The 21612-nt window shown below is 43.4% G+C and overlaps 2 protein-coding genes across 2 annotated transcripts in view; both read left to right on the top strand.

Annotated features, from left to right (window-relative positions):
- The window catches only part of LOC110003687 (type II inositol 3,4-bisphosphate 4-phosphatase), a 27931-nt gene extending 27645 nt beyond the window's left edge, over positions 1-286 (top strand). Inside the window, 1 exon segment of the mRNA XM_065950709.1 lies at positions 4-286. Coding sequence (XP_065806781.1) covers positions 4-124 — 121 coding nt within the window. The 3' untranslated portion in view covers positions 125-286.
- Positions 287-424: 138 nt separating this feature from the next.
- On the top strand, positions 425-21460 carry rnf150b (ring finger protein 150b). The gene is made up of 6 exons (XM_020658892.3): positions 425-4190; positions 10850-11100; positions 12705-12859; positions 13965-14061; positions 14198-14459; positions 15803-21460. The coding sequence occupies exons 1-6, from the start codon at positions 3734-3736 to the stop codon at positions 15919-15921; spliced, it is 1341 nt and encodes a 446-aa protein (XP_020514548.1). The 5' UTR covers positions 425-3733; the 3' UTR covers positions 15922-21460.
- Positions 21461-21612: the final 152 nt, after the last annotated feature.

Raw genomic sequence — 21612 nt, 5'->3', positions numbered from 1 at the left:
CAGGGACGGCTGCAGGATGGAGAACGTGCAGAAGAACGTGGGCAGCAGGAAGTTCGCCTTCAGCGGCGTTCAGCTCCTCACCTTCCCCAAACTGTACCGACCTCCAGACGGCAGCTTCGGATGAACACTCGCTTTGTTTTTGTTTTTTTTTTAATCGTCAGACTTTAAGACCTTTAATCATGAACTGTGAAGTGTTTTTAAATATTATTTCATCGTGTTCCATGTTCACTGCTGCTGTTTGATTTACAAAAATGTTTCTGCAGGAATAAACGACGACTGGATTTTATTTCTGTCACAAATTAATGATTAACCCAAATGGATCATGTTTTCACCCAGCGGTACCCTCCTGTGTTGAAGAATGAAGCCTATGCTGAGGTGTAAAATCCTGCAGTTCCTCGGGTGTCCACTAGATGCTGGCTGGAGAAGCACAGGAAGTCACATACACACCCATTCAATTTGCAGCAGAGATTAACATGTTTACAGCCTGGTTTTAAAACGTAAATTAGATCTTGATCGGCACACGTTGAACTGGCTTCAATCATTAATATTTACAGTCTGTTGTATTAACTGATGCAGTAGTTAATTAAACCTCTAGGGGGCCCCACCACCTCCCTCTGACACATCCCCACAATACAGTATGTCTCAGATATTGTCCCAGAAACTCACCAACATTTATAGTTTGTAATGATTTATCCCCATAAAATAAAGAGTTGGGAACCTCCCTATGGGGCCCCCACCTCTCACTGCAACCTCCCTATGGGGCCCCCACCTCTCACTGCAACCTCCCTATGGGGCCCCCACCTCTCACTGCAACCTCCCTATGGGGCCCCCACCTCTCACTGCAACCTCCCTATGGGGCCCCCACCTCTCACTGCAAGGTTTGCACATTTTGAGCCACTGCTTTGGTTTACAGTTCAGTCAGCTCTCCTCTCGGGGGTTTGAATTGTTAAAGTCAATATAAAGCTCGGATCCAGTAAACATATGAAGTGTTGTATTGTTCAGCTGTAGAGCAGCTGTTTGTCTGCCTGACCGCCAGGTGGCGCCGCTCACGATCCCTGCGCGCTCAGCTACGTCAAGGTAGAAACATTACATCCGTAAAAATAGTTTTTATCCTTCAAAATAAAACCATGGACCAACAGTAACACTGGGCAGTAGAATAGAATGTTCGGGTTGCTTAGCAACAGTCTGGTCTCAGTTAAGTTGGTGGAGTTAAAAAATAATCAGTTGTTGATTTCTATATTTCCTGCTCTTATAACTGTTGTATAAAAGTAGTCTCACACTCGAGGTGGAGCTTCAATTCAAATTCAATTCAAAAAACTTTATTTGTCCCCGGGGGCAATTCAAAGGCACACAGAGCAGTGAATTAACAACAGTGCAAGTAAACAAAACATTTTTACCTAAATAGAAAGTGTCAATTTAAATACAACTTAAAGCTTAAACTTAACTTAAAAATACAAAATATAAAAGAGTAGATATAAGTGGACAGTGATCGGACTAACAGATGTGAACAGATGTAAACAGAACTATGTGCAGTAAACGAGAAATAAATATATATATACAGAACTATGTGCAAGTAGGCAAATACTAAATGATAAGTTATTAAGGTGCATGGTGAATAATAATAATAGATAGATAGAACAATAATAGATGTTCTGGATGTCAGCACTGCTGTGATTATCTTCAGACGGAATCATCATCAACTTTTATTATTAGACTCAAGGTCCATTTTAAAAGACATACAATACAAAAAATAGACAACACACATATACATTAGAATAAAAACATTCCCGCCTCTTATAAAAGGCACTTATACCAACGTCTCCAAAGGTATGACTGGTAGCGTTCTGCACTATAACTTGGGTTTAACAGCAGCATTATAATTACATTCTTTGAGTCATTCAAGCGACCGATAAATCTGTACATCAGGTTCCTCAATAAAGCTTGTGAGGTGTTAACTCCTGCATTCACAAATCACTCACCTGCACTCCTCCATCTTGGCTTTTTAAGTAAGATCCTAAAACAATCAATGTAAGCAACCTGAAGTCTGTGCATACTTGATTTTTTGAACTTACCCCAAAAGGGGGCAGTATACAGGGGAGTGCAATATGCTCTAAAGAGACAAATCTTTCCATGATCAGAACACATGTGAAATCACAGCAGTGCTGAATATTCAGGACGACATCTCTCCCTCTCGTGTGAATTAAAATACTTTATACTCAGATGTCGAGATTTGGACCTGAATTGATCCACAACACTACTTTACAGCTGAAAAAAGGTGGTTTGGGGGTTTAGTTACTATTACAGCTATACACTGTTCCTAAACTAAGTGAAAGTCTATATTCTTATTTTGGGGATGCATTTGAATATGAGATTATGTTCGGGGTATTTTGATTATTATTGTTTCATACAAGTTATTTCCATTCATTTACTTTGCTACTTGGGGCATAAGGGTGGAGTCTGTACATGAGTGTGTCTACATAGCCAGGTGAGACTCAGGTAGGCACCTAATGGGTTCATGTTTTTTTTCTCCAAGGAAGGCAGGACAAGAGAGACAGCAGCGTTTTTTGTTGTATGTTGCCTGCTTGACTTCTCTGGATAAAATAAACCACCCTAAAACCTTCAATCATCATCTGGACCAGCGATGGGCAACTTTGGTGAGGGCAAGGGCCACATTCATTTAATTCTCACTGCCAGGGGGCCAAATTAAACGATTACAGTCGATTATGTCTCAGATTTAACTCAACATATACCAGTGATCAAATATTATTATGGACATATTTCTGGTTTTCATGATTTCATGGCAGATTTCATCATGTTTTCTTCATGTTTCCAATTAATTGATGTGTAAAAAATTAACCTGAGGGCCACGTTGAGGGTTGATGGGGGCCACCAGTTGCCCACCCGTGATCTAGACAATGGACTTATTAATATATCCTGCGAAAGATTCGCCCTCTAGGTGCCTCAGTGGCTTTATTATGAGTTTGTGTTAAAGATAAAGATAAAGATAAACTTTATTGATCCCCCGTGGGGGAAATTTGTGCATTACAGCAGCTCCAGAAAAACAGGGGACGGGAATATACTTATAAAAAATAAAAATAGAAGTTAAAATCAAATCAAACATATTCACATCATTTAAAAAAAAAAAAAATTTTGGGAATTTTTGTTATTCATAGACTATAGATATCGCCACTACAGTTACTATTCAAATAAAGGCGGAGAATAAATGAAGAAAATAAAAAGCTATTACTTTGAAGCGTGGTGTATTTTATTTTGGAATTAATAACCGGATGTAGAATGTTTACCGTTCTGCGCATGACGGTCGTTCTCGCACAGCAGGCCCAGTCAAAACAAAGCAGCTTAGCTAACCTGTTCAGCTAGCTGTGAATATTTAACACATCATTACTCGTTCACTCTGTGGCGCAGTTTATTTCGCTGTTTTTGTGTTTTATTTACAGTGTGGTCCTCTCTTCTCTGCCGTTAACCGTCCGCGGAGCTGTTTGTTTGTTCGGTTTTCCCGGTGACGGTCGGAGATGCTGCAGGCGGCTAACGGAGAGCTGCTCGGGAGGCGGAGCAGCAGCAGCGGGTAAACAACAGAAAACGGTTAAAATAGAGAGAAAGAGGAGCGGGGCTCGACGGTTCAGATAAAAACGGGTGAAATAACGTGCTGCTCTGCGGGCTGGGAGCATGGTGGAGTAACCGTCTGCTGTTGTTGATCTCACCGGGGAGGCTCAGCATGGCCCCGGGCTCTCTGGTGGCGGCCTGCCGCAGCCTGGCCCTCTCTACCTGGCTGCTCTCCTTCTGCTTCGTGCACCTCCTGTGCCTGGACTTCACGGTGGCCGAGCGGGAGGAGTGGTACACCGCCTTCGTGAACATCACCTACGTGGACCCGGCCACCTCGGAGCTGCGCACGGAGAAGACGGAGTGCGGCCGGTACGGGGAGCACTCCCCGAAGAGGGACGCCAAAGGAGTGCTGGTCCTGCCCGCAGCCCCGCACGACCGGCAGGCCTGCGACCCGAACAGCCGGTTCTCCGTGCCCGCTCAGAGCGGGGCCTGGATCGCCCTGATAGCCCGGGGGAACTGCACCTACAAGGACAAGATCCGCCATGCTGCAGCCCACAACGCGTCCGCCGTGGTCATCTTCAACGTGGGCTCTGCTAATGTCAACGACACCATCACCATGCCGCATTCAGGTACTGTTTAATGATAACACCATCACCATGCCGCATTCAGGTACTGTTTAATGATAACACCATCACCATGCCGCATTCAGATACTGTTTAATGATAACACCATCACCATGCCTCATTCAGGTACTGTTTAATGTACACCATCACCATGCCGCATTCAGGTACTGTTTAATGATAACACCATCACCATGCCGCATTCAGGTACTGTTTAATGTTAACACCATCACCATGTCTCATTCAGGTACTGTTTAATGTTAACACCATCACCATGCCTCATTCAGGTACTGTTTAATGTTAACACCATCACCATGCCTCATTCAGGTACTGTTTAATGTTAACACCATCACCATGCCGCATTCAGGTACTGTTTAATGTTAACACCATCACCATGCCTCATTCAGGTACTGTTTAATGTTAACACCATCACCATGCCGCATTCAGGTACTGTTTAATGTTAACACCATCACCATGCCGCATTCAGGTACTGTTTAATGATAACACCATCACCATGCCTCATTCAGGTACTGTTTAATGTTAACACCATCACCATGCCTCATTCAGGTACTGTTTCATGTTAACACCATCACAATGCCTCATTCAGGTACTGTTTCATGTTAACACCATCACAATGCCTCATTCAGGTACTGTTTCATGTTAACACCATCACCATGCCTCATTCAGGTACTGTTTCATGTTAACACCATCACAATGCCTCATTCAGGTACTGTTTCATGTTAACACCATCACAATGCCTCATTCAGGTACTGTTTAATGTACACCATCACCATGCCGCATTCAGGTACTGTTTAATGCACACCATCACCATGTCTCATTCAGGTACTGTTTAATGATAACACCATCACCATGCCTCATTCAGGTACTGTTTAATGCACACCATCACCATGTCTCATTCAGGTACTGTTTAATGTTAACACCATCACCATGCCGCATTCAGGTACTGTTTAATGTTAACACCATCACCATGCCTCATTCAGGTACTGTTTAATGTACACCATCACCATGCCGCATTCAGGTACTGTTTAATGTTAACACCATCACCATGCCTCATTCAGGTACTGTTTAATGTACACCATCACCATGCCTCATTCAGGTACTGTTTCATGTTAACACCATCACCATGCCTCATTCAGGTACTGTTTAATGTACACCATCACCATGCCTCATTCAGGTACTGTTTCATGTTAACACCATCGCCATGCCTCATTCAGGTACTGTTTAATGTACACCATCACCATGCCTCATTCAGGTACTGTTTCATGTTAACACCATCACCATGCCGCATTCAGGTACTGTTTCATGTTAACACCATCACCATGCCGCATTCAGGTACTGTTTAATGTTAACACCATCACCATGCCGCATTCAGGTACTGTTTAATGTTAACACCATCACCATGCCGCATTCAGGTACTGTTTAATGTTAACACCATCACCATGCCGCATTCAGGTACTGTTTAATGTTAACACCATCACCATGCCGCATTCAGGTACTGTTTCATGTTAACACCATCACCATGCCGCATTCAGGTACTGTTTAATGTTAACACCATCACCATGCCGCATTCAGGTACTGTTTCATGATAACACCATCACCATGCCTCATTCAGGTACTGTTTAATGTTAACACCATCACCATGCCTCATTCAGGTACTGTTTAATGTTAACACCATCACCATGCCTCATTCAGGTACTGTTTAATGTACACCATCACCATGCCTCATTCAGGTACTGTTTAATGTTAACACCATCACCATGCCGCATTCAGGTACTGTTTAATGTTAACACCATCACCATGTCTCATTCAGGTACTGTTTAATGTTAACACCATCACCATGCCGCATTCAGGTACTGTTTAATGTACACCATCACCATGCCGCATTCAGGTACTGTTTAATGTTAACACCATCACCATGCCGCATTCAGGTACTGTTTAATGTTAACACCATCACCATGCCGCATTCAGGTACTGTTTAATGTTAACACCATCACCATGTCTCATTCAGGTACTGTTTAATGTTAACACCATCACCATGCCTCATTCAGGTACTGTTTAATGTACACCATCACCATGCCTCATTCAGGTACTGTTTAATGTACACCATCACCATGCCGCATTCAGGTACTGTTTCATGTTAACACCATCACCATGCCTCATTCAGGTACTGTTTAATGTACACCATCACCATGCCGCATTCAGGTACTGTTTCATGTTAACACCATCACCATGTCTCATTCAGGTACTGTTTAATGTACACCATCACCATGCCGCATTCAGGTACTGTTTAATGCCACTTTATTTAATGTCATTTATATGCAGTATAACACGTTAAAACAGCAACATCCTGCTGGTTTACTGTGAGGGCCGCTCATGCTCAGGACGAGGATTGTTGTGATACAAGATTTTAAAACTAAATCAAACGATTTCAATTCCATGGCAAAAAGATTTGAAGTCCTATGCATCCAATATTTGGTCATTTGTTTTTTTAAGTATCAAAAAATTACAAACAAACACATGCAGACGGTCTTGCACAAATACGTTTTGCAATAATTGATGGATTCACTCCTCTCCTGCACCTTTATTATGAAGTAGATGTAGTTTTTGATCAGTGTCATTGAGATTGTATTGTTTTTATGATACATTTTTACAACCTGAATTCATCACCATGCCCCATCCAGGTTCTGTTATTGAGACCTGCTACACACACAGATGTAAATACACACACATGCACAAACAGCATCCTATGTGCCTGAAGTGACCTTGCACCTCTCCAGCTACCAGACTTGGCTTTCAGGGGGACTTGAACCGACAACCTCCGGTTCCCAAGCCAAGTCCCTCCAGACTGAGCTTCTGCTGCCCCGCCCCCCCCCCAATGTTTTTGTAAACAAGCCGCCCTTTCTAACCTGGCACACATAAACACTTTAAATGTTGGATAGAACCCAGGACATCATGTTCATACTTTCATTTAGATTCAGTCAGATCAGCTACTGGAGACAATTTATTTATGTTGTTATTTTGGATTCAGGAGAAACCTGTCACAAAAAACGTGGATGTGACGACTTTTAAGAGATTTGTTTTGATGGCTCTCTTCACAGTTAGTGTTGAGTGGTCAGGCAGCGAGCTCCATGATTCAGGACGGGTAAATAAAAACACATGGATGTTTGTTGGTTGATTTCCTGTTTGTGATGAAGGAGCGACACGATTGGAGGTTGTTAGAAGATGTGAAGTGTTTGGACAGACGTTCAGAACATCGAGCTGAAACGTTTGAAGACATTCTGATCTTCTCCGATGTTTATTCTTAAAACTGAAGGTCTTTCAGTGTCCTGCTTATTGCTCAGACAACGTTTGTGATCTGAAGACTTGACTTTGACTTTTTTCAAGTTCAGAGAACGTTTTTGATCTGCATAGACGATGATCCGGTAGCAGCTCTGCTCAGAGGTTTCCTGCTGAGTCAGTGAGCTGTGAAACATGACGGTGTCGATCCGTCTGATGTGGCGATCAGACAAACTGCTGAGTGCACGTCTCTGACGCTGCCGGACCTCTTCACTGCTGCAGATTGATGAAACATCAGACGTGTTGTTGCTCTCTGTGAGGAGGAAGACGTTGTTATTCTCTCCCAGCTGTTTCTGTCGGCCCACTCAGGGATCCCCAAACTTCCCACAGCAGCTTGTTTACTCTAAATCAACTTCCTCCTGACATGTTCAACATCGGGGTCAGTGTGTGACGTTTCTGCTCGATCCCTGATCTGATTTCTGAGCCCACAGTGAACTCTTTCCTTCTTTATGTTAAGGGACTTTCACTAAAGGAGGGTTTGGATCCAGATCATCTCTAGATTTTGTGTCTACGTTGTGATTATGATGCCGGTCCAGGGTAGTAACTAACGATTACTCTGATTATAAACGAGTAATTTTAACCCCTCCAGGTCCGCTGTGGAACCCCCCCCCCCCCTATCGTTAAACGCTCCTAAAATCTGAACAAGACCAAACGTTCATCACTTTTACTTTCATACAAGATGAAACAAGCAACACGTCTTCACATTTTAGAAGCTGAAACAGAAAAGTTTCAAGACCGGTGCAGAGCTGGCTAAACACTGAAGCTACATAATGTATCGTGTGTGTGTGTGTGTGTGTGCGCGCTACATTGATCCCATGGGTTTATTTTTAGACTGAGACCAATCAATTAGTGTTTCTGTTTGTTTGGAGAGGTTGAATCGAGTTCAGTTCAGGCCTCGGGGAGTTTATCCAACTTGTGGTCCAGCCAACACACACACACACACACACACACACACACACACACACACACACACACACACACACACACACACAGAGCCAGCACACCCAAAGTTGAGTCTTCATTTCCTCCAGAATAATTTCCCTCTATCTCTCTCTCCCTGGTGTCTTACTCTATCCACGGTCCTATCTCTAAAAGAGGCAAAACACCCAAAAACAAACCTTCAGGACGCGGTGGGCACTGCCCTCGACGTTGAGTAGGGCGCTCTGGAGCGCACATGAGCAAAAAGAAACGCTGCACGTTGCTAGGTGACTGTAACAGCAGAAGGGAAAAAGCTACTTTAGGGACGCACAATCAATTAGATGTGATTCAGCTCCACGTCTTCATCACAGCGTTTGTGAAAAACTGTAAATAAAAATAAAAATAAAAAACTCCTCCGTCATCCGTCAGGAGAACGTGTGTCCCCGTGTGCGTCTCGTTTGTTGTAAACGTGCGTCAACACGACGCCACATTCCCGGACTCTCTCGGCCCCTCAAAGGAACAAACACTAACTTTCTTTCCTCGTGGCTTCATTCTCCCCTTGAAGAGTTTCTAATAAAACCGTCCGTTATGGTGAATGTTTGAAATGGAAATAAAACTTCTCAGCAGTTTTAACTTCCTGTTTCCACATTCCCTTCCTCTCGGGGCGTTTTGTGTTTGAGGTCCGTCATGTTCCAGTCACAAGGACGACCTCAAAGGAACAAACGGCCTGAACAGGGCTGAAGGAGAACGTGTTCAGACAGAGACCGTGTGATGTTTCACCGTCCCAACCAGCAGCGGTTGATGTTTTGGTTGTAGCTCGAGGCTAACGCCACTCCGTTGACTCGCCCTTTAGCGTTACATGAACGACCGTCTACCTTTTGACGACTCTCTGTGGTGAACCAAAGTTTGCTGCTTCCCTTTTTATCTCTTTATGCTTTTCATGAGGCACTTTCAGCCTCATTTTCTCTCAAATCTTAACGCCACATTTTGCAGAAGCGGTTGAGGCCGTGTCACGCCGCGTCCTAACACCACGCAGACGTTGGATATCGTGTCGACATCACACACGATTGCACTCTGACTGTCCATGCTGCATCCATTAAATATTTACTTCTCTGCTCTGTGAATTTTAGTTTCCCCTTTCAAACATTAAAATATGTGGTGCTTTTATTTTGAAGGTGGACAACCTGCGTTGTGGTGCTGCTTCCTGAGCTCTAAAACGCCCTCGCCGTTGTTGATGTTTTATGTCGCTGCACGCATAGATGTTAACAGTTTAACTTTTGGAACAGCGTCACTGACCAATCAGAGACAGGATTTGGCTTCGTTAGCTTTGTCAACGGTCCGAGAGGAACAACATTTTTCAAAATAAAACCAGGAAGTAAAGTTAACTATTGAAATTCAGTGACTAATCTTGATTTAAAAAACAGTTTGACAGTCCTACTCACTTATTTAATATAGCATTTTATTAATCTGCTGTTATCACGTGGTCAGCTGTTTTAATACTTTATAATAAACACAGAACACGTCTTCATGACTCGTCATCGGGCATGTCAGGGTTTACTGTTTATTTTTAGAGTCTCTGGTGGGTGGGCGAGGAGGTGGTCGTCATGGTGATGTGAGAGGCTGGGGGGGGCGTTGATGAATAGAGATTTTCAGTGGATCATTGAAGTGAATACAACCTGCTCGAATCAAAGACAGAGGAATAATACCGTGATGATATGAGGCCCGTTTGTTTTACGTCGTGTTTTAATCAGAAATGTGGGTCCAACCCCAAAAGTACCCGTGTTTTCAGAAAGTACTGCCAGGAACTTTTTCTGTGGGGAAATAAAGTCCTTGAGCTTCACTGAGAACCATTTATTTGGCACCAAGTTTTAGCTGAAGCTCGTAGCCGCTGGAGATAATTTCCTCCTTCTACATTCAACTTGTTTACATTAAAGGTCACATATCCTCCTCCTCCTCTTCTTCAGTGTAAATAAGTCTCAGAGCTCCTCAAAACATGTGTATGAAGTTTCTTGTTCTAAATCCACTCTGATCCTGTATTTGATCATGTCTATAAACCCCTCTATTTCAGCCCTGCTCAGAACAGGCTGTTTCTGTGTCTGTACCTTTAAATATGTAAATGAGCTGTGTCTGACCACGCCCCCTCTCTGGAAGGGTTTGGGTGTACTCGGTCTTTCTCACTCCATGTCCTATTGTTTACGGTGAGAAGGGAGACTCAGAGGGCAGAACAAACACCTAGCTGTGGGAGTGTCACCCACCTGGGGGAGGGGCTACTGCCCTTTGTGATGTCATGAAGGGAAAAAAAGGATGGACTTTTCTCATCATTTTAATTCTGTCCAACATTTCTTTTTTAAAACCAGTATAATAATGCTCTGTGTCTCCCCCCCCCTCCTCAGGTACAGGCGAGGTGGTCGCCATCATGATCCCGGAGCCCAAAGGACGTGAGGTGGTGTCGCTGCTGGAGCGCAACGTGACGGTTACCATGACGATCACCATCGGGACGAGGAACCTGCAGAAGTACGTGAGCAGGACGTCGGTAGTGTTCGTGTCCATCTCGTTCATCGTGCTGATGATCATCTCGCTCGCCTGGCTCGTCTTCTACTACATCCAGAGGTTCCGATACGCCAACGCACGGGACCGCAACCAGGTACACACACACACACACACACACACACACACACACACACACACACACACACACAATCCTGTTTGGCTCATGTCATCTTCGGGATATAACGGCCTCTCACTCACCTAGCTGGTTTAACTCATAACATTTTTCAAGGTAGCCTAGTGGTTGTGTCGAGTGCCCGTGCACAGAGGCTGAGGTCCTCGTTGCAGTGGCCGTCGGTTCGAATCCGACCTCGGCCCTTTGCTGCATGTCATCCCCTCTCTCTCTCCTCCCCACACTTCCTGTCTCTCTTCCTCTGTCCACTAAGGCTAAAATGGCGTTTATATCTCCGGACATGCAGAGATATTTGCTTATGACTTCAGTTAGGGGTGCAGAAATGCAAAATGTTCTCTAATCGATGACTCTTCCCGTTGTTAAAGCGAGTACTCGAGTAATCGTTTTGTAGTTCTTTTTTTTTCTGTGATTCTTTTCCCCCACGGGAGGCCCCGCCCCCAACTATGAACTATAGCGCAATGCCGACTGTATCTACTGATTCATTTGAATCTTCAGGATTTTAATAATTGTTAGTAAGATGTCTTTGTATTAACATTCAAATATGACATTTCTTACTTCAACAGACAACAAACCTCAAATAAACCTTCACACAGACGTGTTCTGAGCGTTTTAACACTTGATTATAATCAGAGCAGTGAGTGTGGCGAGCGGACGTGCAGACGTCAATGCACTCATCGCACGTTGAAGCTGTTTTGACAGAAACATTGTGTTAACAAAGACTCCAGTCTGCAGCGTAGAGCACACTTTACTCTGGTGAATGAAGTTACAATAGAACAGGGGAACTGTTTCATCTTTCTCCTCTGTGCGTAATGACACACTCGCTCAAACTCGCTCGTCCGTCCGCTATGAGCTCTCTCTCCCTATAAGGTCGTTCCATTTTGTAGTTAAAAGAATAATCATCTAAAATTCCAAAATATAGGAAAACATCTAGTTATGCTGCTCTGTCCTGGATGATCAAACGTCTTTGGTTTGTCGGGGTAAAGCGGTAATCACTGAAGTGAAAGTCCTTCTTTTTCTGTGGACTAAAAAGACAATTTGAACTGAACTCTCGTAGATCATTTTGCATATTTTGTTTGTTTGGGACTTTTTGTTCATTGTGAATTCATAAAGGGGTTAATAAAAGGGATATTTATGTTAGGGTAGCAGCGTGCTGATCAACAACGGACGCGTTTCAGCACAGAGCTTTTATCAGCGCTTTGTTTGTCATCTATTTTCTTTTTGCGCTCGTGCTCTTTTTTTTCTGTTTTGAATTAGGCCGATCCTAGAACCCACAATGCAACAAGAAACATTTACAATAATGTGGACTACAAAACGATTATCGATTACATTTTTTTTGTAATCAATTATTATTATTACTCGTTTGCACCCCTAACTTCAGTAAATCTGCAGCTTTCAGTGACATCATCAGCATGTCTGTGTGACAAATCAAATAATCAGAGAAGAAGTAGAGGAGGACCCTCTGAGAACAGGAAGCAGGTTTTTGTTTGGTCTGTTGTGATCCGTCCTGAATGTTTACCTGAGGAGGTGAAGCTTCAAACATCCCCCCCCTCCCTTCTTTTCCCCAACAGCGTCGTCTTGGCGACGCGGCGAAGAAGGCGATCAGCAAGCTGCAGGTTCGCACCATCAGGAAAGGCGACCAGGAGACGGAGGCCGACTTCGACAACTGTGCCGTCTGCATCGAGGGCTACAAGCCCAACGACGTGGTCCGCATACTGCCCTGCAGGTAAACACGCCCACAGAGTCCCACATGTCGCTTTGAAGTGAGGAAGATGAAAGCTGCAGGATTCAGGAAGTTTAAAGGAAGAGCTGCAGTTAAAGAATCAGTGAAGGTGTGATGACGGAGCGTGTGTTAGCGTTAAGTACCGGTATATCGGTCGCTCCAGAACAGGACACAGCCAACTTTCTAGGTTTAAAAAAAGGTATTAAAAGTGCGTCTAAAGCCTGGCTCACACTGTACGAGTGAAATCGGCACGGAGCGTTGACAATTGTTAATAAAGTTTCATTTGAAAAAAACAAAGGACGACGGTTGGTGAAAGAGAAGGAAGTGGAAGTTGTTGTAGGATATAGAAAAGTCGAGTTGAGAAAAGTGCTGCACTGATTATCTGTACGTAAAAGTAAAAAAACAAAAACGCCAGGTTGCGTCCTGCCGCTGGTCGTCATGACTACAGTCCTCCCTTGTCTCTTGTGATTATATTGTAGTCACACACAACTTCTGCCGGACCCTTTCATGGCGTAATCGTCAAGATTTTAAATTCTGAATATCAAACATGTTTGAAATAAATCGGGGCGTCCCCAACGATCGCCGGGCAGATCGGGGACGTTAAGATTGGATCTTTGGACCGCTCACACTACGAGATAATCTGAACAGAGAATCGGGTCCGAGCAGCCTCGAGTCGGGAGAGACCATGAGATTGTCGGGAAGGAAGAATCGGAGCTCAAATCGGCCCGATGATCCTGCAGAGTGAGCCAGGCTTTATACACCGGCTTCCAAAAGCTTGTGATTGTCAAATCTGTCCCGTATTTATGTTCTTTACTGAACATAAAAACTCACTTTCCTCAGAGTAAGACGAGGACGCGGTTTGAAAACCTGTGGTGACTTTTTGAAGGAGCAGATCTTTGAGTTTCTGTTAAAGTAATGATCGACGGCAGCCGGCGTTTTGTTCCCCCAGGAGAGACGAGCAAAGATTATGACACGAGCTTTTCAAGATAAAAGCATGCTGACGCAGATTGTGTAACGGCTCAAAACAAAACCATCTGTAAACATGGTCGTCCAGCCGCCTGTTTCTGATCTGTCGGCAGAATAACTCATCGACCTCTTTGTTTTATAGACATTTGTTCCATAAGAGCTGCGTGGACCCGTGGCTGCTCGATCACCGCACGTGTCCCATGTGCAAGATGAACATCCTCAAAGCTCTGGGCATCGCTGTGAGTGTGACACGCTTTAACGACCATTAGATTTAAGAATTTAATTTAAGAGACTTGAGCTCATTTTTCATCTTCAGTTTTTTCCAAAACGTCTGAATTCCTGAAACATGTTTTCTGACGGACGTTTCTCCTCCAGCTGAACGCGGACTGTCTGGACGACCTGCCGCTGGACTACGACCTCGCCCTGGGTGGTGTTGGCGGGGTCGGGGGGGGCGGGGTCGGGGCCCTGGCGCTGGAGGCCGTGGTGTCCGGGGCATCGAGCGACGGCACGCTGAGCGAGGGAGGCTCCTCGGTGGTGCTCGACCCCGGGGTGAGACGGGTGGGACTCCCGCAGGACTACCAGGACCCGGACACCCTGAGAGACAGCCCAGTGACAGCCACCACGGACACACACACAGGTAACACACACTCACACACACACACACTGGCTGCTCTCTCGTTTCCTCCATCCTCGCTCCTCAGAGGCGACTTCCGGTTCAAGTGAGGAGCGAGGAAATGAAAACTGAGAGACATGAGAAGCGCGCCGTGTAGGAGTGGTGGTCGTTAGTATTCAGTGAAACATTAAGTGGGGTTATACTGACACCTGGTGGTGGTTTGGCTACATTACACTTTAAAGCTGGACATCTTTAACGTGATGTTTTTATGGCGAGTCAGAGAGGAACGAAACAGGAATTAAAAATGTAATTAAAATATACAGATATAAAATATATTTAATATCACATTTATAAAGATGTAATTTGTTGTTGCTCTCAGGTTTTTGTTTCCTTCAGGACTAAATATATATGTATGTTATAATTGTTAATTTGATTTCCTTGACATCTTTAAGCTTTTTAATAAGGGAACATGAGCTGAATCAACAGAATATGTTTTATTTATTGTTTATTGCTTATTTTGATGTTGGGTGATAATTCATTTTTAAAACTTCCCAGCATCCGAGACAAATTTCAAAGAAACCTTGAATTTTGACTTTTAGACTCAACATGAAATATCTCGTCGTCAGGATGTCGATCGGCTCTTTGATCAATGATCAGTATCTCGTTGGTTTAGAGAATCGGACTAAAAAAACAGACAAAGTGGAATAATCCCATAATAAACATGATAAACTCTGACCTTTAGGAGCTGCTGCACGCTGATCCAAACACAAATCATGACAAAGGTTTAGCGATTTAAAAAAAAAAAAAAAAAAAAAAAAAAAAGTTTTAAAAACACAAACTTTAACTGACTGGTGTCGATTCAGATCAGAAGGTTAGGGACCATCAGGGCGCCTTCTCCAATTATTTTGATTGATTGGCAGTGGAGGAGAAGTTGTCTTAGGCCCCGTGTCCACCGAACGTTTTTTTCTGAGCGCCAGCGTCTTTTTTAAATTGTTTCCAATGAGGAGAGAGCGTTTGGAGCAGCAGAAGGCGCCTGGAGAAAAAGCACAGCGTCCCCCCCCCCCCCCCCCCCCCCCCCCCCCCGAGTACTTTTTTGTGTGACTGCTCAGAGCACTCAAGTTGTAAATCTTAGTTTTTTCTGTAGTATACATTCCAGACCGGTAGTTGCTGTCTTGGTGATGTGGCTGTGTAATGAAACAACACGTGTGTGTGTGTGTGTGTGTGTGTGTGCACGTTGTGAACCGACTCTTCCTTCTACTGTTTCCAAACAAAATAAAACGAAACCCTCACACGTTAAAATTAGGTGAAAAGTAAACCAGGTCTTGTTTTGAGTCTTGGGTCTGACGGTCTCTCCCATCATGTTTCAGGTGAGCTGCAGCCAATGGCGAGCAGCGCCTCCGTTGCCTCCTTGGTCATCACCGTGGAAACTGGTCTCTCAGACGAAGAGGGGCCAATGGAGCCATCTCAGCTCGGGGACAAGTCCTGAGAGGAGCCCAATGGAACCAAACCAGAATCCAAGAGCCAAAACTGGACTTAGATTTGTGAAAAGACTCGAGTGGACGACCGGACTGAAACCAGATCAGCACCAAACCTGAGCGCACTAGACTCCAGCATGACGGTTTCAGGTATCTCTTTTTGGACTTTTCTGAACCAAGCCCTTACTCTATGGCCCCCCAAGTGGACTTTGGCCCTGCTGAATGCTGGGTTTAGATGCTGTTATGGCACTTTGGATCTTAGTTGGATGACTCTGTGGGTTGGTTTGGATCTGGACTCCAAGAATACTGACTGACCTTTGGCTTTGTTCTTCGTCTCCACTCTTGGCGAGGATGGACCAGGACCAATCGTGGTTGTCTTCCAGCTAGTTCACCGTAATGTTTCCCTCGTCTCTCCTTGGATTAACCACATAAACCAACGCTCCATGGGATATAACTTGTCTACCCTTCTGTGGTCGCTTCCCTAGATGTCCTGACCTACGTTTTCCCAGAGTCCATTCTGTTTCTAGAAATAAAGTTCCCAGCTTCTTAAACCTGAAGGATTCAAATAAAACCCAGTTCTACATTTCAAATATAGTCAAACTCGTCTCCAGACTCGATGGACTTCCAAAGATCGGATGGAAATCGATGGGAATCTCGCCTCTTTATTCAAGTAAACAGGGTTGAACCGCAAAAACTCAACTGCCAAAAAAACGGATCAACTCTTCAGAGAACATCGATCTCCCATCGTCGGCGAATCTGAGAGCTCTCGACGAATCCTTGAGAACTCCAAACACACAACCTGTGTGAAATCTGAAATCCAGAAATCTTGATCCACCTGTATATTTTTACTGGTTCTGATTCAGTAAGGATTGCTCTTGTCTTTGGACCTTTTTGTGGAATATTCTGTTTCCTGGTGTTTCCAGGTAGAGAGGCACAAAAACGAACACACTTCCGAGCTTCATGGAAAGGAAGGCTACTTACTCTTCTGTTCTGGACACTTGGGAAGAATCAATCTCTGGTTAATTTAAGTCATTTGATTTTGCCAGTTGTTGGTGTGTGCGGTGACTGACTTTAGTTTAGGAACTCTTAATTCAAAAGGACACGCGATGGGCCGAGGATTGTTCCTGTTTTTGTGCCAGTTTTACTCAAATGGTTGATCGATCGGGACAGCATTACAGCTACAGTTTGACGCAGTATTGACCAATAACTACACAGTATTTTGTTAAGCTTGTCTGTAAAATTCAAGATTTCTTTATCTTAACAGAACTCGGACAGTATTTGATTTAGGTGCTTTCTGTCCTCGCTTGTAGTTCCAAACAGGGTTCCTTTGTGTATCCAGAGACCTGACACTAAGATATACTCCTGACTGAACGTACAAAGTCTCAAGACTCCTAAAGGCTGGTAAACTGTAAATCACAGATCGATATAAGTAGAACATGTGAGACGAGTGGGAGATATTTCAGACATTAGATAAGAGATGCCGTCGTCATGAAGGAGAGTTTCAGCTGCATTAAGAGTGATGACAACCATGGTCAACCATCCAAGCATCATGGTTTGAACCTACGAAACGGTCGACCTCCCAAGACTGGGAACTCAAACTGAGGCCTGTGAACCTTGTCAGTCCAAGTCCATTCAACCAGATGACCACATCATTAACACTGTGGACAAAAACACCCTGAACGGAAAGTTAGGGGGAAAACCCAGAAGTGGAAAGTTCTGACGACAGATTAGAAAGATTCTGACAGATTTTAGAAGAAGGCTAAAAGCTAAATGAAGATACAACGGAAGGAATTCAGTCAGTCCTTCATTTTAGAACGAGACAGGTTTTGGATTTAAAACTTGCCCCCCCGAAAATTAAAGCTACTGTTTTGAGAGAGAGAAGTTATAAAGACCTTTCATATAGAAAAAGGTCAGAAAATGTGTGCTCAAACAGGCCGTTTGGAGATTTTCCCTTCATGACATCACAAAGGGCAGTAGCCCCCCCCCCCCCCCCCCCCCAGGTGGGTGACACTCCCTCAGCTAGGTGTTTGTTCTGCCCTCTGAGTCTGCCTTCTCACCGTAAACAATAGGACATGGAGCAAGAAAGTCCGAGACACCCAAGCCCTTCCAGAGAGGGGGCGTGGTCAGACACAGCTCATTTACATACTTAAAGGTACAGACACAGAAACAGCCTGTTCTGAGCAGGGCTGAAATAGAGGGGTTTATAGACATGATCAAATACAGGATCAGAGTGGATTTAGAACAAGAAACTTCACACACATGTTTTGAGGAACTCTGAGACTTATTTAAACTGAAGAGGAGGACGAGGATATGTCACCTTTAAACCCCAATGATTACTTTGCAGCCATGAAATATTTCCAATTGGTTTAGAATATAAAAGATAGGACTGAGGTTTGAAAATACTGGAACTGTCCTTCCAAAAGTTAAAAAGATGAAAACTTTCCTCATCAGTCTTCCATCGTGGCCGTCTTTTAAGAGTCGTAACGCTTGCCACGTCAGAACCCTGTTTCTGGTGTTTCTTTGTGTTCTTGTCCGATTGTCCGTCCGTCGCCCTGACCAAACATGTCCGCCACCCTGTCCTCGTGCTGCCTTTAAACCATTTTAACTACAACCCTGACAATCACAGTTTCGATGTTTTACTTGATGGTCGGGGATCTTTTCTCTGAACTTAAGCTAACATAAGAAGCATTATGTGCACCACGAGAAGCTTAAGCTGCCATTGGAACGCCACAAAAACAAACTGTGACAGACCACAGGAAGTGAAAGGAGTTAGTCGCTAAATATCTTTCCCTGCCCTCGTGAGTGTAGTTCAGCTGAGAGCCGAGGATGTAAATAAAAAATGTAAATTCAACGTGTTCACTGCTCCACCTGGCATCACTGTCGGTTTGCCAAACCGCCGTGCAGACTGCGATCATGTCATGGTGTCTCTGGCGCTGTGGGCTTCCCTTAAAATACTAGAAAGATAAAGATTGTCGTCTATTTTGATACCAGAAAAGACGTTTATTTTTGTAATGAAGACGCCAAGCAGCAAAGACTGACCCCCCCGCCCCTCCCCCGCCTTGATACAGCACGGCCTGCTGATTCTCAATGTGATTGAGCGTTGAGCGGGCAGATTTAATTGTTGACTATTTGTGTATTTGTACATACATACTGGACGCAAAGGACCTTGATGATATGAAGCTAAATTATTCTAAACATTCAGGATCTGATTGTCGATGTAGCCTGAAGAAAACGGAGTCAGAGTGTAGACTGGACCACCAGCGCAGAGCTGTTTGAAAACTTTATTCTCGGGCGTTCAAAACGTCTTAACAGCGTTGACTACGAAGCCAATTTGACCAACAGCCCCAGAAATAAATAAAACTATAAACGTTGACTGTTATTGGGTTTTAAATGGTGAAATGTTTGGCTCAGGGGAAATCAAATGGTACACATTTGTAAGAGTAAAAAGCCGTTTTTGTGTCGGCGCTCCAGTCCTACTTCTGAGTCTGTTTTCTCTCGAAAGATTTTAAGTGTTTTTAAGTTTCTTCCTACTTTGCTTCCTAATCTTTCTTCTGTCCTCACAGTTACATTTCAGGGCTCTCGGTTCACTCAGTTATCTAGTAGACGACAAACACTAGTTAATTTAAACACTAGTAAAAAAAAATGGTGCCGAGCGTATTCGTTGTAATATATGAATGATTGACCCGTTTACGTTTGCCTTTTCTTGGATAATTTTCAGCAAAATATTTGAATTAAAATGACTTCCTTTGTGTTGTAAGCTTTTTTTTTTAAGGATTTCATGTTTTTTTTTTCACATTTGCTGTTTTCTTTCTCTAATTTATTTTTCATGACTGCAACTCTGCGGCCGCAGTAGTGAAAAAGAACTGAACCGAATCTTTATTTTGTTGTGTAGACCGAGGCTGCCATGGCACGAGGGGTCCCCCCAGGTATCAACGTCGATTCTCAAATACTCTTTTATTGTGAAGAGAAACCTTTCTGTAGTACCTCGTAGTAGACGCTAATTAGCACAGAGAGCTGGCGTTGACTTTTGCTAACAATCGGATGTTTTGCCACTTTGATGCCATTTTGTTTTGTCGTGGTTCTTTACTCGGACAAAATGTAACTTTTGACTTAGTTTGTTTGCCATATTTCTCAGTTTAAATATTTTGGTTCTTCGACCAATTTTTGTGAAATGCATCAGCCAACCAAGTGGTTACCTCACGGGTTGAAAAATGAAGCCAAAATTGGAAGTGCAAAATCCTGCAGTTCATCGAGTGTCCACTAGAGGCTGGCTGCAGAAGCATCTGAAGTCACATGCGCACCACAGCCAAAATAGCTAAAAAAGTTCAATCGTAAGTTTCCTACTTTGTAACAAATGGACGAATATCTTCTAAATAACCCAACCGACTAATTAAACAGAAGAACATAACGTGCAATTATGTCGACTACATCTCAAAAAGATTCATCTTAACACAAGTTCTGAATCGTAAATAATGAATGTCTTTTAGGTAACACGCTTCGATAGTTATATGTAATATAGACATTGTACTTTTGATAAATTGTTAAATATGGGACCCCCGTGTCACTGCCAGTAATGACGTCTGATTGGTTCTATGTTCTTTCCGGGATGCTGTGTTTTGATCGGTTGTTCAGCAGTTTTTGTTGATGCACTTTAATTCTCTTTCTCTGGAAGGTTCTGGAAAACCCTGTCTCCCTTCTTTTACTTTCAATTTCGGAATTAATTTAATTTAATCCTACCTTTTCTCAATCTATACCTCCCCTGTGTTATTTTGATTCGGTGTTTGACTCGTTTTTCTGAATGATTCGATTGTTGAAAATGAGTGGGTTTTTTTTTTTGTTCTGTTTTTTTTTTTTTAATGGTATTGATTATGTTGTGAATTCTGGGTCAGGAGAAGACTTTCTGGGCCATATTAATCTACAAACTGTTTATGTTTGTAGATAGACTGCCATATTTTTTGCCATATTTGGGAGCTGTGTTGTACTTTCTAATCTCATCACTAAAGCAGGCGATTCTTAAGCCACAATGTCCCACTAAGAGTCGAGGAGAATGTTTTAATCTCCTTAATTTCCAACATCTGCCTATAAACACATGGCCGGTGTTCAGAGAATAGAGTGAGAAATACAAAAACCAACACAAAGCCTGTGTAAGTGGATTTAAACGATTTTGGCAAGGCAAAAACCGTAAAAAATTTGCCTTCGACCTCAGCTATAGAAGAGGGTGTCATCGGCATAACGGAGAAGAACGGAGCCAATAGTTAAGATCCTTCCAGAGAGACGGCAAGAGTTGAGTAACGATCTGCTGCGTCTGTGGCCATGTTAACTCTTCAGCTACCATGACAACAGGGTGTGACATTGTGTTGTGTGTGTGTGTTTCTGGTATTTTAATTGTTTGACAGAGCGTCCGTTTGCGTTGTTGTCCTGTGCACGCAAACATAGAAATGCATACACGTGTAAATACAATTGGTGAGTTGATGCCATGCTGTTTCTGTGTTTCAGTTGTTGCACGTGTTCTGATTCAGGCCAGAATTTAAATAAAATTTATTGCAAGTTTTTGTTTTTATCCCAGTTTTGTGTTTGTGTGTCATCTTCTGATTTCTCTTTAAATAAAATATTTAGCAGAGCAGTCTGCATCGTACGGCTGAATCTTTATACTGTATGTCTCATAGAATTGTGTGTTTTAATGCTTCTGTTCCACAAATTAG

Source organism: Labrus bergylta, chromosome 22 (assembly GCF_963930695.1).
Source record: "Labrus bergylta chromosome 22, fLabBer1.1, whole genome shotgun sequence".
NCBI lineage: Eukaryota > Metazoa > Chordata > Actinopteri > Labriformes > Labridae > Labrus > Labrus bergylta.
This window is presented reverse-complemented; position numbering and strand designations above follow the sequence as displayed.